Source organism: Dryobates pubescens, chromosome 6, assembly GCF_014839835.1.
Source record: "Dryobates pubescens isolate bDryPub1 chromosome 6, bDryPub1.pri, whole genome shotgun sequence".
NCBI lineage: Eukaryota > Metazoa > Chordata > Aves > Piciformes > Picidae > Dryobates > Dryobates pubescens.
The window spans coordinates 24,835,965-24,862,844 of record NC_071617.1 but is presented as its reverse complement, the minus strand read 5'-3'; the positions used below and the strand labels follow the sequence as shown (position 1 = coordinate 24,862,844).

The 26,880-nt window shown below is 37.5% G+C and overlaps 1 protein-coding gene across 1 annotated transcript in view; it reads left to right on the top strand.

The window, feature by feature from the left end:
- Window positions 1-26,880, top strand: part of PRKN (parkin RBR E3 ubiquitin protein ligase) — a 739,568-nt gene that overhangs the window by 600,129 nt on the left and 112,559 nt on the right. Inside the window, exons 8-9 of the mRNA XM_054162766.1 lie at window positions 2,890-2,951; window positions 16,828-16,977. Coding sequence (XP_054018741.1) covers window positions 2,890-2,951; window positions 16,828-16,977 — 212 coding nt within the window. The remainder of the gene's footprint in view (window positions 1-2,889; window positions 2,952-16,827; window positions 16,978-26,880) is intronic.

The window sequence follows — 26,880 nt, the reverse complement described above, 5'->3', positions numbered from 1 at the left end:
AGTTGCCATGTGTGTTTGCATATAGATGAATATGTTGATGGATATATGGGTGGGTGGGTGAGAAGAAAAATGGTTCCTAATACTTTTCATCAAAATAGGTACTTTTAAATCTGCTTCTGCAATGGGAAATCTGAAAGGACCTCTCACAGCCAACAGACTGTTGATGCGTGTCAATATCATTCAGTATTGTATGCATTTGACATTTCTGAACTCCTTGCTGGAAAACATTGTGCTGACAGTGGCATGGTTTTTAAGCTCGCTCTCAAACTTTGCTAATAACTTCAGGATCACTTGTATAATCAGCTTTCAAGATCCACTGAAAGTCTGGGCTCTGAAAAGACTGAAAACAGATTGAACAAGTCTGAAAAATAAGCTATACGAAGGACTGTTTTGGGAAGAGAATGCAGTAGTGGACAACGAGTAATGCTTAAAATAAACATGTACCTATTTATATATATATCTCTTTGCACTTGTACAGTTTTCTTTTTGCAAAGATCCTTGGTTCCAAAGTGGATACATTCTCTAACATGGAAGAAAGAGAGGATAGGATGCATGCAAATAGTTCGCATAAGGGACATTACAGAAATTATGCATGAGGGCAGAATGGGATGGATTTCTGGGATAAATAGGCATTCAGGAAATACGATTTCAAGGAGAATGGAAAGACAAAAAGTTCTTGCTAGACAAGAAAAATGTAAATTTTCAATCTTAAGGGGTTTAGTGAATAATAATTGGAAAGGGTGAGAGGGAAAAAAGAAATGATTGGCTGAAGAAGAAGCTGTAAAGACTGTGAAAACAGACAAGCAGAAAGCAGTTTAGTTGGTGTTACAAAACTCACATCTATCAAAGAATGACACACAGTGTTACATGAAATCATAATTATCCTCTACACATAGAAATCCCTGTAGCAAGATATTTTCAGGGAAAATGAGATACAGAAATAAAAATAATAATTACATAAGGTACTGAGGGTAAGAGAGAAGAACCGAGTTTTATGCAGTCGAGTTCTGATTTGAAACACAGGGAAATAAACAGCTCTGGACTATAAATCAAGCCTCAGGTCAAGAAGTTAGTGAGACAGAGTTGATGCATTCAGGTGTTTGGATGAACTGGAAAATGGAGTTGTCAATCCCATGGATAGAAAAAAGCTGCATAGAAGTGATTCTGTGGCAGAATTAGTAAGGATAACTTTAAGTGCATTAAGAACAAGAAATGGAATAAACAGCCTAAGCATGGGGAAAATGAGGAGAGAACATGAAAGGTGATACAGAGATTTGTGGTCCTAGAAGTTGAGGTGAATGAAAGCCCATTAAGAAATAATCCATCAGAACTAAATCTCACACATTCCAATATATGAATATCTTTGGGTGTGAGGGGAGGAAAGAGGTGGATGGTAAGAAGCCTATAAGAATATCATAGTTTTTATTACATAGGAAGAAATAGTAATCTTTAATAACAGACAAGGCTTTAATAAATCATTCTTACCGTTAGCTTAAACCTTGGCTACCTTTAAAAAGGTTGGCTGATTAAGTTGTGTTGTTGGTACACTCACTACCTAAAATGCCTCATAATGGAGATAAAACATTTACCAGCATGAAGCTGATTTGAATATTATGTAAATCAGTTTCCTAAGTAGAAACATTTATACCATTAGATTTATACTCATTAAATTATGCCTATAGTAGTGTTTTGCCCAATTTAGTTATATTTCTTGCAAGTAAGAAAGCTTTTTTTGTGTCCTAAGATAGCTCTGCCAACTGAAGTTGTGAATGTAGGCCATGCCTCATTAGCTTTGAGTGAATCCATAATGCTGATGGAGATTTTTGGACAAATGCCCTCAAAATCATTTACATCCTTTTATTATTAGCCATTAAGAGTGAGAGATAACTATTTGTGGTTGCATCAGCAGAAAAGCAGGTTGATTAAAATCATAGTTATTCCAATGTTCTAATGAGAACTATGCTTTAATTCCTTTTAAAGATTTTTTTTTGTTATGCACAGATACTTCAATTTATGGTGGAGTGGGCAAAGTGGCTGGACTTGATGATCTTGGAGGTCCTTTCTGGCCTGGATGATTCTATGATTGTATGAATAAAGCCCAAACTGCTTTCACAGACTGCACTTTTATCCCTTGCCAGAAATTAGTCCTGTAGTGTACAAAAGTGAGGAGCAGCCATAGATTTCATCTGTAGGAAGGTAATCACAGTCTGAATAGATCTCCACAAAATCCATGGCATCTACCAAGACAAAGTCTTTTTTATGGGCTGGTGAAGATGTGAAAGTCTGTAGTGACTGAACATTAATCCTGATTGCAAAGTTCTGGCAAATCACACCTCTCCCTGCTTTATGTATTACACCTGTGGATGACAACTACATATTTGTGAAACGGGTTATATTTGTGACAGCCAAAATTCAAGTGATCTGTGAGGTCTATGAAATCCTTTAGGGAATCAGGGAAATCCTGTATTATGCTTAGAAATGAGTCCAAACCTGCTGTATGAATCAGAATTCAGCACTGGGCAGCTTCAAGGATTTGATATGAGATCCTTTTTCAACAGGCTTCTTTGGCTTACACTAAGGGGCTGGCGGCATCTGGCAGACAGTGCTGCCCTTTTCATCTTGCCTTTGTTTGCACTCCTTTGGGAAAAGGGCTAAAATATTCAGAATATAACCTTTCTAAGTGTTCTTGGTAGCATGCTTGGAAACGTGGAAGGATTATTTGATAGATGGTTTTCAGCATTCTTGTGCTTGTATAGCGATGGCTAATCTTTCTAATCTTCTTTATCTAATGTAATCTGTATATTATATCCTCTCTGCATTTATGTATCTTATCTTTAAATTGCACTGACAGGAAGCTCAAAAATGCCCATTTTTGTTTCTTTCCAACAGCTGGTTGTCCAGACTCCTTGATTAAAGAGCTTCATCACTTCAGAATTCTGGGAGAAGAACAGGTAAGTTAGTATCTCAAAGGCAGTGTCTTAATGTCAGGAAAGATAGACACTAATGAGACAGTTTTGTCTCTCTCCAGGGAGGCAGAGTGTATCTCATGACCCCCAGTGACCTGAAATATAGGGGGGAAAAAACACACAGGAGATACATGTGAGATTTTTAATTTCATTTTTTTTTTGCATTCTATCCATCAGTCTTGACAGGTTATTAATTGGTGCATCTGGTATCTGGCAGAGCTTTTCGGTTTTCAACTGCAGCAGCAAACAGGCTCTCTAAAACAGAAGATAAGACAAACAATTTGACAAGGAACTGATACTTACAGATATCTATGATGTTAGCCATCTCTTTTAGTGGCCTCTTTTGATCTTTTTAAAGTGTGTTTCTCATTCATAATTATAGCTTTATTTTGCACTCAGAAACTATTTCTGTAGCGGGATCTTAGTAGAGCATAAGTGAAGTATGCTTGACAACACTCACAAAATGGCCATAGTTACTGTTTTGTCAATAATTAAATTAATGTCCAGAGATACTGAGAAAATGGCTTCGAATTTTGAGAGGCAACATGAATTTTCCAATCCTTAATGTTTCTGAAATTGAAATTGCTTTGAAGTATCTCTCATAATGTAATGGTTATAACGCCTAACTGCATGACACAGAGTTGCAGGTACTGGGAGCCAAGGACCTGTAAAGCTCAGCACTAAACATGTTGTACATGAGAATATCTGTGTCTTTTAATGAATCTGGCACCAAGGGATTTGTATGAGATAATATGAGGGCTGTGACAGAGGTAGGAGAAGCTCCTGAAATGCTAATTCAAAGGCTGCTCACTTAGTTTTTTAGATCAGATTATGTTGCCAAGAATACTCTCTTGCTTCTCCTTTCCCTGTCACACTCTCTTTTTTAATTACAGTTACTCCTGCTGGTACATTTTCTAAAATTCCATTTTTCTTCCACCAGCCTCTTCATTTCAGTTGTTATAGAAAGTCAAAAGCCAGGGACTCATCTTTTCATCAGCAAGAAGGCAGCATGAAGGGGAAATGTAGGAGGGTTTGTTTGACAGGAATTGAGAAAAAAAAAAAGATACAAAAGCAACTAGGCGAAAGGAAGTACCAGAAGCAGAAATCTGTTAAGATTTAGGACTTGGGAAGAGGAAATAAAAGAAATTATTACTAGGATAGATGAACCCAAGAGACCGATTAGAGCTAGCTGGCAAATGGAGGGCAGAGTGAGATAAAGGTTCACAGCACTGGAGAGATGGGTCTGGCTGGTGAAAGAGGGTAGGAGTAGAAATCAGAGTGGTAGTGATAAGGGTCTGACAAGGAGTGGAGACTACAGACTGGAAGGGAACAACCAAATAAGGAGACTTGCTAAAGAGACTGGTAAATAAAGGAAGATCTGTACTTAAGGAGCTTCTTGAGGAGGTGAGGCTAAGCAGAGTAGGAGGAGTGGGACAAAAGAATAGATGAAGAAAAAGTAAGGAACAGCTAAACCAAGAGACTGAATATGAGGGAGAGGGCTAAAACCAGACTTTGATAATTCCAATGGCAGAGCTTTGCGGATGGTGTTGTAGACCTAGGTTTTGCTAATAATCACTGAGAGAGGAACATAATTTAATTAATGAACTTTCCTTTTTTTTTTTTTCCCTTCTGTTTGCTTTTTTAGAAAAGGAAGTGATAGATAGAGAAATGAATGCTGAAAGAGTTAAGGGTGCGAATGAAGAATTTAGACATTAGGAAATGCCAGACTTTAGATCATTTATGTCATCATAATTCTTTTCTATTCTCCTACCCTTACACCTTTGCGCTAAGACAGCATTAAATTATGTGGTCATACAAACTTCAGAAATGGAATGATGTAAGCCACAAGGAACAACAAAAGAAAGATAATTAATTTCTGTCCAAAAATAAGAAAGTCTTGAAGAAAGTAGAAGTGTTTGGTGAGGAAAGGCTGACTAATCAAATAAATGCAGTAATTTTGCAACAAAGTTTTTTTTTTTTCTATTCTTTTGGACTTTCACAATAAAATTGCTCCTCTCTGTGTGAAATACACCTAAACAGATGAGAAATTTTTGTCGTCATGCATTAGGAGATTTGTTTTGCAGAATGGATCTGACCTAGAAACATTTGTCTTTCTGACTATACTAACAGGTTATTTGCATATAGTGGTTGTCACTGCGGTCTAACAACTGTCTTTCCAAGTAGTGAACATCGCCACAATTGAGTATAAGTATAAAAAATATTGCAATTATACTCTGTCCCTACAAAAGCATTATCATGAGTCTAGTGATGACCATAGTAGCTTTTGCATGAAGTTAGCACACACTTTGACAAGGAGGGAGAAGCTGCTGCCAAACCAAGGGGAAAAAAATTAAAATACATCTAAATTAAGAAAGAAAGGGATTTCAGTCAAAGTCCTTATTCACATGGCTATACAATTATTTCTTATTTTCATTTTGCTACATATTTGCTTAAAAAAAAATACTTATTTGCTGTTAGGCATGCTAGATAGAAAAAAATATATATAATTCTAACACTGTTTTATTTAAGACACTTTACAATTCTGGTATTATCAACCAACATAGATTTTCTTCCACTACTAGCAGGTCAAAGAATAATAGGAGCATGTTACTGCTTCATGTCCAATCTTGATTTATTTTTAAAATGCTTATGTATTTAAGGCCAGATTATAAAAGCAGAATGGACTATTGGGATAATCTGTTCTGATCTCCTTTAGAATACACATGACATTACTTTCTTGGATTAATTCTTGTTTAAACTGGAGTATATTGCCTAGAAAAGCATCTATTCTTTGTTTACAAATCACTTGCAGATATTAGATCCTATTAGTCTCTTGGGACTGAAAGATAAAAAATTCCCAGCCTCTTTTCTTTCTATCACTCTACCAGCACCAGTATGCTCCTTACACTGTGTATCTTCCATTCCTCAGTGGCAAGATCCTTTATGTTTCCAATTCCCTTTGTCCTCTCACAAGGCACTAAGTGATCATTATCATAAAAACATTGCTTCAACCTATGAATGCAACTCAGAAAAAGCCACCATACCCCAGAAGCAGGTCCAAAAATATGGTTTATATAGCAAAAGGGACCCTGTTTGTCAGACAGACTATCAGCTAAATATGCTTCAGACAGGCTTAAGGAAACTTTCAGTTTAAAGTGGACTTTTCCTCTGGAACTTGAGAGTTCCAGCTAAACCAGTGGTTTCCCAAAAAGTAATGTGATTTCTATTTTAGAGATTTCTATTTATTCATCTAAGAGATGCCTTAAATGCTTTTGGATGTGGTTGGATACAGCTTAGATTCAGCTTACAATCTCTCATATTGCTTCCCAGACAGAACTGTTCTGCAATTGTGAGTAATTGCTCCTAGAAAAAATAACTTTCTGTGTGACTGTTGAAAAGTAAGTTGTTTGTTTAAACTCAGTTTACCAACAGTTCAGATACCCCTGTAGCACAAACTTAAGCATCCATGTTTGTTACTTATCTTTTCAAATGGTTGCAAGCTTTGTCACTGATGTTCTATGCTCTTGGTTTCCTTCCAAGTCATTGATAAGAATTTTAGGTGGCATAAGGCCAAGAACCTACACCTCCAGAACTTTTTTCAAAACACATCTATTTAATAATTATTGCCCATTTACAATAATATTTTAGACATGGTAGATAGCTAAGTTATCATCCTCTAAACATATGGCATGTTAATTTTGTAGTACTCCAGATATTTAATCAAAATGCCAGGCAGCAACGAGAAAAATGTCTTAGTTTGTTTCATTGACTCTTACCTTTATGAACCAAATTTCAGTCAGACAAAAATCAAGCAACTGTTCCTAATACAAAACCTACAGTCTCTACATTGTGTTCTTCAAGTATTTGTTTCCTGTAAATACTGACCCAATATCATTTTTGTTGATGTCATTAAGAGAGAAGTGTTTTAAGCAGCTTGTAAGCCACTCAAAAAAAACATATCTGTCTGTCTATCCAAATAAAATGTTTGTTGGGCTGTGTTTTTCCTAAATGTATGCACTGAAGAAAACTAATGCTGATGTAACAGGGTGTTTTGGTCTAACTTGAAGCATAAAGAGTTGCAGATTAATCTAATATTTCCTAAAAGGAGTTCTAAAATAATGTCTTCTATTCCCTCAGTAGTGTACATTGTGAAAAAATCATTCTAGCTGGGAAGTCTGTCATTTAAGGTTTAGTTGGTGGCAACAACATAATTTTTAAACTTTATGGAAATTTTTAGGCTTTATGGACAGAGGTAAGCATAGTCTGTGTAGTGAAATATAAGAGTACAAACTTCCCTGGTATGCATTGTGGACACGTAATTCACCAGTTAAAACCAGTTTCCAGAATAATTGGCTTGATGTGCACTAGAAATACATTTAGCAACAGATTGCTACCCCACTTGATACTTGACCCTTTGGGATGGTGCCAGAGAATCTGACCTAGAAAAGTCTCCAAGAACAGCTTTGACTGTTCTGTTTTGGACCTCCTTTTCACAGAGTGTCCCAGTGCACGAAGATCTGTACAAAGCAAAGAGAGTCTCCTGGACAGAGTAAAACTGAAGCTCTATTGAGCTTTTTGTTGCAATTTGATCTCACTGTCCATGATCCACTTTATTCCCCTAACATAATGAATATAGCCCAACCTGCTAGCTAACTCCTTCACTTCATAGGTACCTGAAATCAGGATTGGGATTGCATATTTATTATCTGGGGAGCTATTGAAAAATTTCACAACAGTTAGTCCCCAGGAGCCATTTGCCCTGTCCGGCTGGCTATCTCTGCAAGGATATGCAAATGCTTCTGTGACTGGTGATAGTACAAGATGCTTACAAAAATAGGTTAAATATATGCTAAAATAGGCTCAACAAGGCAGTGTCAGAGACAGCAGAGAGAACACTTTAATTCAGACCTAAACACTACAATGGACCAACATAGCAAGATGATTTGCAGTGAATTGTTACTGTCTCCCTAATGACTCTGAGAAACTTCCCTCTTCCTGCCACAGTGATAAAAAAAAAATACCATGTTTAATTTTTTAAATGGAGTGTTGTGATTCATTAATAAAATAGCAGTAACATCAGAAGGCTGGAAAGGGAAAACAAATAACACAAGAGCAACCAGTCTGCTGCTATACCTGAGTGCCCCCAAGAGGTCACAGCACAAATAAAGCAGATGATGTGGCAGTGGCAGGAAAAGAAGAGGCTAAGTAATGTATAGCTGTGCTTCCTCGCTATATCATCTGCTGTGACAACTTTGCAGAGTATATTGGCCAGTTTCTTGATATTTTGACAGGGGAATGATCAATTTTAACAGATCTCTCCCATCAGTTGCTACTGCAACTCATATCACTGCTCACTTTTTCCTTGCACATTTTTATCCCCAGAATCCAAGCAAGCCTGTATGGGGGAAGTCCTGCATTTTTTGCTCACAATTCCTTGTCTTTTGAGGAAAAATTATGCAGAGAAATAACCTGCTTTGAAAATCTGCAGATGGCTGCAGATGCAGATGCCCATGCTGTTCTAATGCTGTGTGGGCTTGTGATAGGTTTTTCTGTGAGCTGTAACTTTAGAAGATATGGAAATCCAGTATTAAAAAACCCACACCGTGGATGGAAATCATTTATCAGTAACTGAGGTTTTAAAGGAATTTGTATACAACTACAACTTGATAGAGGAAACTTTTTCACTATATGCTACCCATTCAGGCAAAAGTAATGTCACATACATTCTAATTAATCAGCTGAGTTTAATGCAAGAAACTGTCAAATATGTTCAACAATGTGCTTCTGAAGTATTTGTGTGTCAAGATTTTTTGATAACTATGCTTGGAAAAAATGTAAGTTACTGCTTGATAATTCACATGCAGTTATAAAATATATATATAAAAAATATTTTTCACTGAATAATTTCTCCAGTTCATAACTACTAAACCAAAGCTATTTTGTTAGTGATCTCAGGTCTGTACCTTTATAGGTATCCTTCCATACAGCTCTGTTCTTTTCCATTCCAACCCCTGTCTTCAGGTACTACTCAATGCGAGTGATAGCTGCACATATCTCTCAGTTTCTTCCACTTTTCAATCTAATATCTGGTTCCTGTCATTCTCCTTTGGCTCACCTCTTGTTTTTGTTACCATCCCATCATTCTGTCTCTAAAAGGAGCTATTGCATTTAAATATTTGTTTTCATAGCTGGAACTACACAACAAACTTCACAGTATTATAATTTCATATCACCAGTGATGTGCTTCCCTTTTCTTCCTATCTGCTTTGAAAGTCTCCTAGCCACCTTCTTCTCTGACTTCATAGGTAACGGAAATCCATGTGAGTTCCTCAGCTTTGCCTCTCTCCTATGTTAACTTGTTCTCTGTGCACTAGACAAGTAAAAGTAATTTATTTTTGGTTCAACAGCTAAAATGAAAACTGAGAGAAGAAAAAAGGAGAAAGTACATGGATCAAAACTAATGCCTATACTCTTCCTGTCGTAACCAACAAATGTGTCATTTTCTGTAGGACCCAAAATTCCATTTGTTTACTATCAATTAAAAACTTGAGTGTTTCTTAAACACAGGAATTCTATTCCACCTTTTGTTAAATTCAGAGAGAAGATTTGAACATCAGTATTCAGGAAGGTCTCAGGTGGATGTAGAAGATAGCACCTCTTCCATTCCTTGGATGACCTTTATCTGTGTTTATGGAATATGCATGCATTCATTCCTGTGACCTGAGAAGTGGAATTCTTGGGAGTCAGTATCTACTTCAGTGAATCTCAGTCACACAATGTGCAGCACTATCCACTGAAAAGATTTCTTTGTGTCAGTTATAGCCTTGGTGGGTGTTACTTGTAAGGGAGAAAGGAATGTAGATTTAAGTTCCATAAGGGCCAAAAGGATCTGAATGTTTATCTCTAGCATTCAGCCTATACCAACTAACCTCACAAATACCTACTGGAAAATCACAAACTTTGAATAGTTTGTAAATACAGACACTGTTCTTAGTCCACTTTCTTATTTGTCTCTTATTGTCCCTTGTATACTGAGTTTGACTTCCAATTCAGCCTGTTCCAGTGTGCTCCCTTCTAAGTATTCTTTCTGTTTTCATATTACTCATCTTATGGTTTCTTTTGCATCATCTGGCAAACTGCAGTCTTCCCTTTCTTTCTCCCTCTCTACTCCAGTTTACTGCATCCATGAATTGTGTTGCATTGATCTAGTTGGACTTTCATATCTAAATATTTTCTTCAGACTGCCTTACTCAATTTTCCATGGATCTCCAAAGTCAGGCAAATTCCAGCCTTCTACAAAGCTATTATTTTTCTGGTGTCTTTTGTGGATTTCCTGTGGAAATAAGAAGTTTCTGAATTTGCTCTTCGTATCCTACCACTGGCCATCAGAGGAGTCCAGTAACTAGGAAACATAAATTAAGGGTGCTCCACAAAGAGCTATGTCAGCCCTTTTCTTTTTAATCTATATTTTCGATGACACTTTTGTAACTATTTTTCCTAGTACAATGAGTACTAAGGGGGTTGTACTTTAATTTGTTTAATTACATTATGGATCTAATTCTTGGGGCTTTTGTATGTGTACAATATCTATAAATAAAGTGCCTAGTCTACATTATGGACAAATAGCTCCCACAATCTAATTTTGAAACACACAGATGCTTATTTGATTTATAGGAGCAGTAAAAACAATCTCACTCCAGAAAGTGGATTTTCCTTCCTTTGAGACTGTTACATGCAGTTAAAAGAAACAACTAATTTAATTACCTTTCAGAGTTTCAACATTTTGGCTTTACATCTACTGGTAAACTTTTGTCTGAAGTTCCCCATGAGCAGATGCTTTTAGGTTTGAAGAAAAAAAAAAAAAGGAAAATGGAAAAAAAAAAAAAAGTGTTCACAAAGTGTAAAAGCAAATTTAAAATAGGACAAAGAATATGTGGCAGGATGGTTGGAATGGGTGATCTTTTAAGGTCCCTTCCAATGTAAACTCTTCTATGGTTTATATTAAAGCATAACTTGCAAAATAAACAGATCAAGGAATCACTGTGGTGACAAAGTGTATTTTGAAAGAGATTTGTGCATCCAGGTGTATTTCAGTTTTGTCCTAGTATCTAAATCTCCATGTAAAAGGAAAGACTTCAATCCATAGTGTTATTATTATGATATATGAAAAATTAATACGACAAATATTGATAATTATTTATTAATATGACAATTGCCCCAAACGTACTAATAGATACGATGTACAGCTGGAATATGTATCTACAATGGGAAAGTACAATATTTAGGCAATATTTAACAATTTAAACAATTTTAAGCAAACTGGCAAAATACCTGGAAAAGATAATCTCCTGTGCAATATGGCGCTTGACCACTAGGGGAGACTCGACAAGAGCCTTGCCAAAACGGTGAATCGGGCAGGTAGAATCGTTAACAAAGAGGAAAGATAAACTAATTGCTCACAATATAATTTCTCTGGAATTCTGTCCCGGGCTGCAATATAATCCAGATTACACAGAGCAACAGGAATTCCACCCAAGTAGAGGGCTACTGCTGCTGTATGTTAGCCAGTAAGGCTTTTGAAGCTTCTTCCAGGACTTCACAGGCTGTCCTGGGGCTTAGAAAGTAGCCAATTTCGACGTCTTCACGACAAGCCCTGGTTTTGAAAAGGGGGAGTTTGGGCTGGAAGCGACTTATCACTGCAGGGCACAATGCTCAGGGTCTTGGCTCACCCTGGCTTTGTCCCTTCTGCCTGGCAAGACATTTCTCTCTGCTCCAGGGCTCTCACTCTGCATTACTGCAAAAGGCACTTGCATCTTTCTGGGTAAACAGAGGCATGGCACAGATTCTAAGTTGGAAGCAAAGCAAAGCAAGGCTTGGCTTCTCTGAGTTACAGGGCAAATCTTGGCTTCTCAGGCTTGCAGGGTAGGGCTCATGACTTCTCTCCCAGATCTTAGACAAGGCAATTCAGCGTAAGGCAAGGCAAATACAATTTGGCCAGTAGGGCAACTGAAGCCAGCAAACAGTTAACCAATAAAATGGGATTCTGCCGGGCTGTGATCATAAAAGGCAAAGACATAGGCCTGATCTAGCAGAAGCATGGCCATTGCACATGCTCTTTTAGCGTAAAGGGAAAACATGGCCCTCTGTTTACCAGACTTTCTGGTGCCTGGGTTCTTTTATCTTTCCTGCATTTTCCAGGACCCGTGCAGGAGGAAGGGGGAGAGTGGGATCATGCCTGGACATCCCAGGACTTGTTCTGGGTTTGTGCTAGGCCTGTTTGGCCCCATCACCACACATAATTACACCTGTTTTATTCCTGTGTCAGCCCAATTATTTAATTCATATTACTTTTGATTTGCAACATCAAATGTTTGAATTTTCACTGGTTAAAAACTTGGTACCATTCTATGGCTCAAGGGAAACTATCCCAATCTGGAAAGAGTGGAGCAGAGAACAAATGCATTGATTGAGGCAATTACTAAACTGGAAGTTCACAAGAGGATGCAGTCTCCATATATGTTCATATTCCATTAGCTCTCTTAACACCAGCAATTTGGTGTAAATAATAATTTTTAAGTCTTTTTTTTTTTTTTTTCCCCAAAAAGGATTTAAATACATGGTTCTGTGGTGAACGTGGCAACTGTTTACCTACCTGTATTTCTGAGGACATTATTACGGTAGCATGCAAAAGTCTTACATGCTTTGCTTAAAAAGCTGAATTTTAGCAGCAGTAGATAGCTGGCAATTCTGCCTAATTTCATGCCCCTCATTTCCATAGTATTTGATGTCTTCATGACTATTAATGGATTTTGCCTCTTAACACTACAGTGAAATGAGCAAGTATCGTTCTCCCTCTTTACAAATGGGAAACTGATGAGAAGCATAGATTAAGACCTTACATGAAAACCACAGGAAGGCTGTGTTACTGCCAGGAATGAAATGAGGTGCCATGAATGCCAGGTCAGTCAAGTTCCCCATATGTTAAACATTATAAAAGGTTTTTCCTAAAAATAATCGGAGATATTTTTCCTCCTTTTAGCATACAGAACCATTTTGCACATGGTGAGTGCACCTCTAAATAGGAGGGACATTGATAATAATTGAGGAAGAGATGCTGTGAAATATTTTTAATGTACAGAAAAATTAGATTAATCTTTTAATGGAAGGTCTTTATGTGTTATATATCTAGTCTGGTAGTTTTCTCCTCTTCAGCTACAGCTCTTCCACAGGGTGATTCATCCTACCTGTCGTAGACATCACAAGTAAGTCAGGATAAATTCCCTTCTTTGGGTTTCATTTCTTCTCCTTCAATATATTTGGAGCCTATATGAATTTTTTTTTTTTGTTAGATGTTTGATTTTTAAAGATCTAAAGTTGCATGAGGTGGTTCACAGTCTAAGCTATTTAGGTACCTAAATCTTGATTTCAAAAATACCAGGTGACTTAGGATCATAATTATTAGAACAGAAGCAGTTGTTATGGGAGTTGCCTAATTTCAGATGTCAGTATCTGGGCAAATTGTCTGAACTCTCTTTATTGTTGACAGAATGGGGCACTCCAAGGCTCTGTTCTTCTCATGCTGATACACAAACCTTAAAAAGATGAATTGCATCCTATCTGCCCTGCTAATTATAAGAGGAGTCTAAGAGGATATAGGCATCATCACTGCAGAAATCCAAACTAAATGACATGAATCCTACTTAATATCTTCAGTTAAGCATAAGAGGCAAAGTAAACCAGTGGTGGTTGTCTACTGAAATATCCTTAAAGATCTCATCCAGACATGCAATCAAAAATACATCACAGGCTCCAAAGACATTTGAGGATTTTTGAAAATTGACTAGCTTTAAGCATGTTGATTGCATCAGTTCTGTGTGATATGTAGGGCTTTGGTATATAAAAGAAAATGTCTCATACATATAATCTGTTGCTATGTGCAGATAGCTAAATAATAATTAATTAATAAGATTTTTAATTCTTTACAAGCCTTTTATGAATGCACCTATAATGCAAAGTGAGTAATTGTATATGAAGCCACTGAATAAATATGAACCGGTGTCTATTATGTATGACTGTGTTATGGCAAGCATGTAGATGTTCTCCTACTACATGTTTTAATTGATTGCTGGATTTTAAGTGAGTTAGTGTACAGGCACAAGGGAAAAGAAATTGGAAAGTGACATAAATGTTTCTGGATTTTGGAGGCAGAGACAAACTGGGCAACTAGATGTCAAGATGTGCAAATGCATTTAGTAGGACCTTTCCCATACGCAAATTGGTCATTTTGGGGGCATTTATAGTGTGAAAATCACTGATAGGAGTGCTGTACTGATTTGAAGTCCTGTGCTGAACCTGTATAAAATGTCAAATTTGTTGGACAGAACAAATGACTTTGTCCACTTTGCCAGTAAGTAGACAGGACATTGCCTTTCTGTAATTTTCTCTAACAAGACAGATTGATACCTATCTTCCATTTTTGTGTCTTTCAAAAAAAAAAAAGAAAGGAGAGAAGATGAGGAGGATCCCTCCCTGCCCTTTTATGCTAAGTTAATGACTGGAAAGCATATCCTGTTTTTTCAGCTGAGAATTTATAATTGAAATGCTGATGAAATCTCAACAACGGTGTCACTGGTGTTTTGCCTTCATAATGAGAAGCTGCTAACAATCGCACATCCAGCACAGTGTTCCCTCTTAATGGGGTAAGACAATTGCCAGCCTCACCTTCAGGTCCAGTCTTTGCCCTGAAGAAAAATAAGGTCAGCAGAGAGTCTTGCCACTGTGGATATCCATATTTCTATTCAAGGCCAGCAGAACAAGTCAGAGCACTCAGCATGTATTTAGTGCAAGGATGACAAACTTTGCTGAAAATTGATGAGTCCAACATTAAATATGTATGCCATTACTCTAGATTCAAGCACAATAATAACACCAGTTGACTTGTTGAGTCCCTGCATTCAAAGAGGCTTTGCAGGCACATCTTGTACAGTTCTGAAATTTTTGTTATTTTCGCTATCCAAGATCCTTAACTCAGGATTTCTGGCTGATGTTTGTACATTGGATAATATTTTGAACACTTTATTTCCTTTTAGATTTTGCTTTCCTTTTGAGAGGAAGCTTGCTTGGATTTTATGTTAATTGAAAAAGCTGGATACGTTCAGGCTTTTGTTTGGTTGGGTTTTGTTTGTTTTCTTCTGTGATACAACACTCTTGTGTCTATATATTGCAGTGTTTTAAGAAGTCACATACTATTTTTAAAGGAAATAGTGTAACAAGACATTGGTATGGCAACATTTGCAGAAGTGTCTTCTTAAATGTACCCAGAAAAAAATGGATTGGAGCCCCTGTCTTTGTAATTTAAAACTCTTCTTTGTATTCTTTGTGCATGAGGTTTTGGTCCTAATGCTTTGGTTTTCTTTGTGGGATTTCTTTGGAAGAGAGTGCAAATTGAAGAAAGGATGTTTTGTTATTTCTCCACCACACACCACTCACCCCCCAGCCACCAAACCACCACCACCACCACCACCACCCCCCCAAAAAAAAAAAGGGGGAACAAGATTTTCATAAGCAGCTACAGGGTAAAAATACTGTTGTGAATAAACATAAAGCTGTATTTTGTTCCTTTAGCACACCAAAAAGTCATTCTACTCACAGAGAAAATTCATACAGCTCCCTTCCTCTTTAGTCCTTTGGATTTTCCTATTTTCTTTGGGGCTGTTAGGACCAAATGCTTTCATTTATTTCCCTCTACAGTAGACCAGATTGATAGGGGAACCTGAAGTCTGGATTACAATGGTAATACAGCCACTAGCGTGGAACCGCACCAGCGCGGAACCCTAGAGCGGATGTGATTTACATCTGCACAGCGTGATTTGTATCTCCAGCTGAAAGGAGGGCAAGTTAGACTAAGAGAAGTTATTACAATGGCATCAGTCATTTTAGAGTGGGTGGTTTTGTCACTTAGGATACACTGAGCATGTTATTTAATATTGCTGTGTGACAGTATCTGCATCATTAAATAGGGAGGCATTTCTATAGCCTTTTAGGCTGTCAGGATGGAACTAGATGAAAACCACAAGAACTAGGAAATTTCCTGTGAGACATCTAGCAGAAACATAGATGTATGTTAGAAAATTATTTTGCCAGTCAGTGTCATTAAATTTATTTTGAAAATGAAGTTGGTGAGGAAATTTTTACAACCCTTTTGCCTTAAAACAGATTGCTTTTTGTGGGTTTCTTTTCAGTTTGTATATAGCATTTATCATTATCTGATGTTGGATTGTATTTATGATGTTTACAATAATTTATAGCAAAATATTTCTTAAGGTTACTTGTGGAAGCAGTCTGCTGTTTCCTCGATTTTAACATTCTCTGCAATATTCTGGTGGTGAAAATCGTAGTTGCAATTGAGAAAGTGATGTATATGAGGACACAGTCTCAAGCTGTGCCAGGGGAAGTTTAGGCTCAAGGTGAGGAGAAAGTTCTTCACTGAGAGGGTCATTAGCCATTGGAATGTGCTGCCCAGAGAGGTGGTGGAGTCACCATCCCTGCAGGTGTTCAAGAGGGGATTGGACGTGGCACTTGGTGCCATGTTTTAGTCATGAGGTCTTGGGTGAACAGGTTGGACTTGATGATCTTTGAGGTCTCTTCCAACCATGGTGATTCTGTGATTCTGTGATGTGAGTTGGAGTGTAGTGGTGCTCCATTTAATGTCACTGCAAAGTTCTAGACTTTTGACAAAGAACTCTAACTTAACATGTGGTGCATTAGGGCAGTTACTTGATTATGTGGGGTTAGTTTCATGCCAAAGTTTTGGGACATGGTTTGTGTGCTGTTAGTTTAATACCACTCTCTTGTTTTGCAGTATGACCGCTACCAGCGCTATGGGGCTGAAGAATGCGTGCTGCAGATGGGAGGAGTGCTGTGTCCAACTCCTGGCTGTGGAGCGGGTTTGCTTCCTGAACCAGGAGTGAGGAAAATTGTGTGTGAACCAGGCAATGGAATAGGCTGTGGGGTAAGAACATATATTTTCCTGGTAGTGGTGTGGTAAACAATTGATATTGCATGATAGAATAGTGGGGGGGGAAATGTTGGGGTATTTTTCCCTTTTTCATTAGTGGTTCTGAATTACTCTTCATATCCAAGCACCATAGCTTAAGAATGACAGCCATAATGTAGACTGTGTCCATTCCAGGATTCTTTGCTTTATTTGGGTTAAGTTCCTGAATAGTTACAGTAAGAAACTGAAATGTACTAATGGCAATCCAAATGTGTTTAGACTTTCTTCTCCTTGCAATCAGCAAAAATGAACAAGATCTTGAGCAAACCACTCATTATTACATTAACACCAACTTTCTTTATAGGTTATAGAAAAAGTCTGTGATACTGTAGTGACATTGCTTAAGATGCACGATGAATTGAAATACAGAAATATATTTGTATTCTCATTAAAAATTGCTTTTAGGCAGGAGGAATGCACAATTAATGGTGGATTTCTGTAAAAGAAAAACAGATGATGGAATGATTTTGCTAAGAGGTCAGATCATATGGATCAGTGATGATTATTTTTTTTGCAGTAGAAGAAGCAGGTACTTTACAAGAATCAAGCTTTGGGGAAGTAGAAAAATGTAGCAAGAAATCTTTATATACATTTTTAAAAACTATTAAATGTTAGGTAAGAGTGACTAGCTGATGGTCCTGCTAAGTGACCCTTTCCATGGTTGGTAATATTGTTTAATTCTATGCAGGCTGTCCAAGAACAGAAAAATATCTGTATTTAAATCTATCTAAATAAAATATTATCATGTTCTTGCTGTTGCCTCTCTTGTGAGAGACACACTTTTTATTGTGTTTTAGATGTTGCCCAAACTGATACAGTGGAAGAATAATAGTTTGCTGAACTAGGAAGTGGCAGTAACTTGTCTCCTATGAGTAGGTTAGCATCTGTCAACCTTGGTAAAACTTCCTATCTGTCCATGCAGTGGTGCATGTAAAACAGAATACTCCCCAGACTCACTGAGCAGACCTAGGGCTATAAAATAAAGCAGAAAGAAGGAAAGTAAAAAGAAGCAAGACTGAGTAAACAAAACAAATAGTCTCTGGATTAACTATTAGGCATTTCTTAAAAGACAAATAATTTTTACTTTGTTCTGCCTTGAAGTGCTGAAAATCAAACTGTACTTTGCAGCTTCATTCGTCATCATTCTGCATCTGCAAATGCCCTGTAAATAAAGTGTACAGAGCATACAGAGTTGATGTATTGCCTGGTTTAGCAAAATGCTCTGTTTCCTTTTATGGACTCTGTGCTGTGCTTGCTAATGGCCAGATCTGCAGCCTTGAGTTTAACCTCACCCTTTGTTTTGAATTATGTGATGTCTGGAACATTAAGGGGTACAATTCATTGAGACTGAAATGAGAAGCAAGAAGTTGCTCTGTAAACTATATTTTGGTAATATTAAGGGTAACATTCTATTCGGAATGCTAAACTATGGTGTGGTTATGTTGGGGTTTTTTTTCCCAGGCAAACCTTCAGAGCTCTGGGTTCCCTCATGAGTGTATACAGTGATTTACAATCTCAGAGAAAGGTCCAAAATTAAGGAGGTCCACTTTGTCTATCCAAATAATGATTGCAGAAGATGCCTTTCAATACTTGCTTGTAAAGGTTGTTTTAGCGGCACATTCCTTGTTGAAACTGGAAAGTAAAGAAATAATGAAGGCAGCATGAATCTGGAGACCCTCCATGGGTATCTGTGTCATCCTTTAAGCTGTGCTTTAGATATGTAGAGTTTCTTTTGGGATATTGGAACCTCTGTCTTTGGGTAAAGTTCAGAGCTGGTAACATATTGCTAAGAGCTCACATCAATGGTCTGTTATTCAACCAAAAGCCCTTTTAGAGGAGTAATTGTCTACTGCACAGAACAAACCAAATGTTCAGGTCTGAACTGCAACATAAGGATAGCTAAAAAGTGTCAAGTAGAAGAGGATTTTGATTAATGGATAAGATGGATTAAAGGAGCGAAGAGGGATAGATTTTTTCAAGAGAAAGTCGAGACAGTAAATTAAATGGATTTTCGGCAGCCATTTTAGAAAAGCGGAGACACAAGAAGCCAAATAGAGACTAAGCTGACCACCAGGAACTAAAGCAAAAAAAACACTTAGTTATTCAGAGAGGAACTGTGTGAGACAGTCCCAAATATGTAAGGACTCCAGTCTGTAAGAGCATTGAAAAATTAACAGGTAACTGAGCCTGGCTAGGATACAGACGTTTTGCCTTTCCCAGTTTCTTTCTCTGGTTTGTGAAATGAGGAACTAGAATACCTTTTTGCAAAGTCATTGCTATTGGTGTCAAAGCTAAATGTGAGTCTGCAAGAGAGTTCTCTTAATTTGCTAAAAGGGCCTTTGGGAAAGTTAAAGATGGGGGATTCTGCTTTGTCTTATGACATTTGGGAACAGCAGCCTGATAAACATTTAGGCAGAACCGTACCAAAAAGACGAAGCGACAGGTTTACATTTAAGCATTCCCATATGTACCGTCTGCAGCCAGGCACTGCTATCTGTTCAGGCTTTCAGGCAAACAAACAGAAGAAGAAGAGAGATTTATTTTAATTTGAAAAGTAGTACATGGAGATCTTTTTAATGATTATGAGTAGTCATCACCCAAAGCCACGTTGTGGTACCACTGACTGACCTCACTCTTGCCTAATCTTTCATAATTTTTATCATTAGCCATATACTTACTCATTGATTTACCAAGACATTACCATTATACACTGTTGTTCTACCTTCATTACTATGCATTAGACCTTTGTTACTAACTTTTATTGCTCAGATATAAAATTTTGATGTATTTAATATAAGAAAACAGCAACAAAGCATAGAAGACCGTACATATTGTACCAGCTGGCCTGGGTACAGGAAAAGCTGTGGTAATCAAGGCATATGAAAGCTCTATGAATAAAACATTTTTGTCTTGTTTTATATTACAATGGCATATTATTGCCCATATATTAAAGGAAAGTTTGGAGTTAAAAGCAAATTAGACTGGAGCTTCAAGAGAGACTGTACTACTTGTTTATTGAAAAGTGTTCCTCGGTTTCTACAGATACAGCTCATCTGTCTTTCAAAACATCCCCTGTCAATATCTTTCAGTGAGATGATGAGTGATTGCTTCACAGCCCTTGTGCCAGAGTTTTGCACCATGCAGTGTCAGTTGTCTTATCCCTTGGAATAAAGTGAGAGAGGAGATCAGGGATAGAGGAGATAGATTCCCTGTTGATCTTTTTCCATTGAGTTTACTCATTCCTAGCATAGACCATATGTGCCAGAAGAAAGATGTGTTTCCAGAGATCCTCTGTTTGATAATCTCTTTCTAGGAGACCTGACTCTTGAAGGTTCATGGACATCTTGAGACCACTCTAAACTACCTTCAGGTCTGTGTGACAATTTAAACGGTCTTAGGACCAAGCTGTCATAATTGATAATTTTGTGGCCTTTCACAGACCCCCTAATGTGAAATTCCAGTCCATAAGTGAGTATATTCAATGATAAAGGAAGTTTTATAGCCTTTCAAAGGGAGCACAAAATTTGGGATTGTGTCACCTCTATTACACTATATTTATTGTTCTGTAAGCATAGTGCCATTGAAGAATGTCAAGATTTTACTAAAGATGTAGTCCCTTCTAGGATAGGTGCAATTTTAAGGCTACAGACTGCAAGAGGTCTGTGAAAAATCAATAGATATAAATATCATATCTTCCTTATAAATAGAATTCCTAGACCATTGCATTACATAGAAAAAATCCCTAAGGCAATTTCACTCTTCCCAGCAATCTTTTCACATTGATTTCTTCTTGCATTCTTCTTCCATAGCTAAGGAAGCACATGTCAAAAGCAATTGCAGCCTATCTGTAGAATTAATAATTGTCTGCCTTTTTTTAGAAAGCTTAATAGAATGGAGGACACTAAAATAATTGCATGAGAAATGCAATACACATTCCTTTTGCAAAGCTCTTTTCTTGTGGTTCATTGTCTCCTGTTCATGCATTTCCTAGCATGCATGTATGTTGCATTTTGGTTTGGGCTTAGTTCAAGAGAGGCAGAGATCTACCAGAGACAGCCCAACAGAGATCTACAAGGATGACGGGGAACTTGGACATCTCTCCTATGAAGAGAGACTGAGCGAACTGGGGCTGTTTAGTCTTGAGAAGAGAAGGCTAATAGGGGATCTTATTAATGTCTATAAATATCTGAGGGGTGGGTGTCAGGATGAAGGTTATGTTCCCTTTTTGGTGGTGCCCAGTGGTAGGACAATGAACAATGGGTACAAACTGGAACACAGGAGGTTCTACCTCAATATGAGGAGAAAATTCTTTGCTGTGAGGGTGATGGAGCACTGGAACAGACTACCCAGATAGGTTGTGGAGTCTCCTTCTCAGCATACTTTCAAAATCCATCTGGATGTATTCCTGTGCAGACTGCCCTAGTTGGTCCTGCTTTGTCAGTGGGACTGAGCTACATGATCTCCAAAGGTCCCTTCCAACCCCTAACAGTCTGTGATTTTCAGCGATGTCTTTGTTCCAGTATCTGAAGGGGGTCTACAACAAAGCTGGTGAGGGACTTTTTAGAGTAATGATAGGACTAGGGGGATTGGAACAAAAATAGAAATGGGTAGATTCAGATTGGACGTTAGGAAGAAGTTCTTCACCATGAGGGTGGTGAGACGCTGCCCAGGGAGCTGGTAGAAGCCCCATGCCTGGATGTGTTTAAAGCCAGGCTGGATGTGCCTCTGGGCAACCTGATCTAGTGTGAGATGTCCCTGACAATGGCAGGGGGGTTGGAACTGAATGATCCTTGAGGTCCCTTCCAACCCTAACAATTCTATGATTCTATATGCAGGCAAACTCTGAATAACTGGAAAAGTATTACGTCTTGAGAAGTCCAACTAGTAACTTCCTATTCACTTAATTTTGGTAATTCCAATGATGATTTTGTTAGTTGTGTGCATCCTTCTAAACTTCAGGAGAGGGGTTGTTTATTTTATGATTTTATATCTTGATTCGATTGCTGCTTGAGTTCACCTATACTGCTCCTGGAACCTGAAGTAGCTTGGAAATACTGTTTCAGAACTGTGTCATGTACATGAAAGTGCATAATAGTTTGCAAGAGCAGGCCAATCTAAAAATGAAATGCAGTTTCCACATCTGGCAGTTGTAAGCCTTATGTTGTAAAGTTCTAATGCAGTGTATTGTCACGATCAGCATGCACTTTGTGAAATTTCTATCATGTTTCTGTATTATTTTGGCATATTCTTCCATATATATTGCCTGATCAAAATGTTTGAAGCACTGACTAACCTGACACGCTTGCTTTTCAAACAGTGGTGTAGTTAGCAATGTTGGTTTCAGGACACATCCTTTTGCACCTTCAGAGGACATTAAAAGAAAATGGGTGCTGTTTAAAATACGTCAGGATATAGAGACAGTTAAGATGAGTAGTGGTAATTCAAGACAACCTTTGAAGATATTTGCACTGAAAAAACCTCCCTTATTTTATAATCAGTTGACTAGAAGGTTGTGAGTGAAGAAGGACTGTGCTCACAACAATCTGTATTTTTGTTTCATTTTTAAGATGGGAATGAAAGTTGAAGCAGCAGCAGAAATAAGAGGCTCCAAGGTTTTGAAAAACAGAGGAATAAATCAGAAAATAAAAGACCTTGAGACCTTTCTGTCATTTGCAAAACACTAAAGTGGAAATAGGAGAGAGCCACAATCTAGCAAAAATGAAGGGTTACTCTTTGTTATTACATTTCAGGTATCTGTCCCTGTTCCATATGTCATTAAATTTTTGCTTTTAAGAAAATTCACCAGAAAAGTATTACCATAGATAAGGTAATAGCTGCAGATATTGCTGAGATTAAGAAACCATCTCACAGCAGGAGTGTTTTGAAATATTATATAAGGAGGTTTTTTTCAAGAGGAATAAAAATGAGACTGGCAATTTCTATTATTGCTAAATTCTGAGTTGCCAGCATTGCACCACAAGCTCTAAGCAGTAATCATTTGCTGCTTTTTTCTATCGAGTGGGCACTGTAGCCTGTGGAAAGTGGAATTCTATCGTGTTGACACATTATGCTTCAGTAGCTAGGCAAGTTGTTTCATTGCTAAAATATGACAGGCTTTCTCAGGCCAACCAAAATTCTTTTTGCTTTTGTAGTTCATTTTTTCTTTTGTTTTGTTTTGTTGGGTTGTTTGTTTTTGGTTTGTTTTCTGGCAATGTTTGATGTGGCTTAAAATGAAATATAAAAACATGGGGATTTTTAAGGTCTGGTAGAGTGCTGAAGTTTTATTAATTTTTTTTTTCCCCAGAATATCACTGTGCAATTAACAAGCTCTGTATTGCTGTCAGGATGTATTATTTCCACTGTCTGTATCTTGCAGTGCTGCGTTTCATTGATCTGGTAACAGATATAAAACTCAACTCTCAAAGTGATTGGCTAAAGCAATCTAGAGAATGTTTCCAATATTAATAACAGGGTTCACATTAGTTCATAGGAATAGCAAAACCAAAACAAATACATTTTATACTGAGAACAAATCAATTACCTGTGCTTGGTGCAATGGGTAGAAGAATAACTGCTTTTAGCTTTACATTCCAAATCATGGAGTACAATAATGTTAGAAAACATCACATGACTCTCTTCAGCTCTAACTGCCCTTTGTCTGCTAGATGTCCAGAATATTATGGGATATCCCACATTATGTGATCAAATTCTGTATCCCTCAATTTATATAGGGTATAGCTTTTCCCTGTTTTCAGCGTCATGCAGGCATCTGGAAAATGGCTGTTACACATGCACACTGCAAATTTTATACTGAATGTGCCATGTCTTCAGTGGTCTGGGTTGATGTATTATTCCTTCAGCTTACATAGTAGTTCACCATTTAAAATCTGTCATATGTCCTCTTGGTAAAGCCATGCTGACTACTCCTGCTCATCACCTTCTCTTCCAAGTATCTAGAGATGGCTTCCAGAATGAGCTGCTCCATCATTTTTCCAGGGATGGAGGTGACGTTCACTGGTCTGTAGTTTCCTGGAACCTCTTTCTTGCCCTTTTTGAAGGCTGGAGTGACATTGGCTTTCCTCCAGTCCTCAGGCACCTCTCCTGTCTGCCAGGATTGTGCAAAAATGCTGGAGAGTGGCATAATGACAACATTAGCCAGTTTTCTCAACACTTTTGGGTGCATCTCATCAGGGCCTATGGACTTGTGAATATTAAATTTACGTAACTGATCCTTAACCCAGTGTTCATTGACTAGTGGAGAGTCTTCCCTCCTCCAGTTGTCTTCTCCTTCATCCAGGGTCTGGAATTCATAGGGATCTTCATGTTAGAGATACTTAAACTCCCAACTTTGTGACTTGTTCAATATTCAGATTACAGAGCTGAGTTAACTGGGCTTCCAATTTCATCACCTGTGGAAAAATAAAAACATGTTTCAGTAGATGAAATGCAAAAATGTGTAAGATTTAAAATATCCATAGCTTACTGTAAATTGGTTTCACCACAGACTTGAAAAAAACCCAGCTAAAAAAAATATAAATAAATAATAAAAGAAGTACCCTCTCTGGCTGACTGTGATTCCTTTTCTTAGGTACCCATTGAGTATATCATACTCTCATGCTCAGGCCAGAATTAAGTTGATCAGCAAGTTTGAAGAAGAAGTCAAAATTTTCTCTAAGGTCTCATTGACAGAGGCTTGACATTCTGTTCCAATGTTGATGGATGAGCTACATATCTTCTCTAGGAATTTTGGAGGCATTTCTCACCTAGAAATTTAGAAATTCCTTGTTATTGCAAGACCCTCAGGCTTTGATGACATCTTTGTCTATTTTGGTCTGTGCCTGTGGCACACTACAGTTTAGTCTCTTGATGACTGAAGCACTGTTGCCTAATTAAAATAATTTGGCTCCATGTAGCAGAATCTGGGTAATATTTAATGGCTTATGATGCTCAGGAGATTATATTAAGCAAACTCATAATTCTGTCACACCTTAAATATAAAGGAAGTTTATGACTGGAGAGGACTCAAAACTATATTTTTACTACTTCTCTCCTCTTCAACAAAGTACCTAGAAACACATTTGACAGTCAGGGAACAATGTTTTATCCTGTGGCCCATCAGGAAAGGAGTGGAGTACCAAATATGAGAGAAGGAGAAGTAAACTGTTTATAGGATTCTCCAGTTAATTCTGCATGTATGGAAAACTGAGCCCTATCTTCTGATTTCATATTACACTGACATACATGGTAAGATTATTCTCACTTTTGTGACAGTGAAACATTGCACATGATGGAAAGGTGTAGCCATTTTAAACCAATCTATTTCCTTCAGGTAATAGATTAAAAAATACTAGTTATAGCAGGTCCCAGACCACAAGAGGTACCTGAGGTTCCCTACTTCTAAAGTTCATATACTGACTGTACTTTTATAACTGATAAGACAAATACAAATGAATTTGTAAATTAGCAGAACTAGAGGTTAATGAAAGGTTTGATGTGAATAAACAGATCTATCACTGAGTCACTGAAGAAGGAACAATAATGCAATCAGCAGAGGATGTGCTGCTTGAGAAAGGCAGCCATCAAGGGCAGGATTCTAATTGTGTAAGAGGCTTATTTGAGCAATCTTCTAAAATCTTTCTGTATTTGAACAGGAAAGAGAAACATGGACTGAATGCAGAAAATCACTTATAAATGAAAAGGAAAATAAATATGAATCAAAGTAAGCCTATTTATTGCCTTTTATAAGTTTCATATGAAGGCCTCCTGAGGCACTTTGGATTGTATTATTGTATTACTGTAGAATGCAAGAGCTGCTTAATCAATGAGAAAGGATGGCGGAAAAAGAGAGGACCAGAACAATAAGATCTTAGATTAGGATGAATCTATTGACTGACATTTGTAGCTTACCCAAGGAAAACTGGCAAAGTTCTGAATGCTAAAGAAAAAATGTTCCCATTGTGTATCTGGTATAATTCTGGCCAGTAGCCCAATTCAAAAGTAAATCACAAAGCTCATAAGTGAGTGGCTGACATAGATCCCCCTAAAAAGCATTGCTTTCTATGGTTTTTGGGTCACTTGTAGTCTTCACATCACCGGATGCCAGAGTGAAAATGTGCCACAGAGATTTGAGGTTTATGTCTATTCTGTGTAAGTACAAATATGGAAAGCAGCAGTCTGTGACATTTTAGAGCATCCAAGTAATGAGACTGTAAAGAGTTGCCCAGTTAAAATATTTGCATGTTTTAATCTCTTTCATTAGCTGATCAGGGAGTTTACCTTGACTCTCTGATGGTCAGCCAGGCTCTTGATTCATTCTTCCAAGGCTACAATAGTGTTCTCCATGTGAAGGGCAAAAAATTATTATCTGCTGAAACTGTGAAGCTCATTTTGATGAAAAAAAATAAAATACAGAATACAAGTATACCATAGTTAGGGAGCATGAAAAAGCTCAGGGCAGTGTGCATTAACATTCCACTGAAGAACATCTTTTCTGTGAAGATAAAGAAGAAGCTGTCTACAGCTTCCCAGTGTCCTGTTGGTTTTACGGGTGTATAGAATTTCTTACTGGACCTTTAAGCAAAAGCTCTTTAAGACACCTCTTTGTAATTACAATAGCATGCCTGTGGACTAAATCAACACAACTGAATATCTCTTCACCAGTATATGAGAAATGTTTGTTTTTCATTGCACATGTGGCATTGTTTCCATATGCTGTATAGAACCCATATTCACAGTGTACTCTGTAATGCATCTGTTTGGGCTATGCTCCTTGAAGAGTTGGAGGAAAATGGCATAAAAAAAGATCTTAAATATCACTTTAGGTAATTTTCCTATAGAAAATTAACAGCTTTAACATAT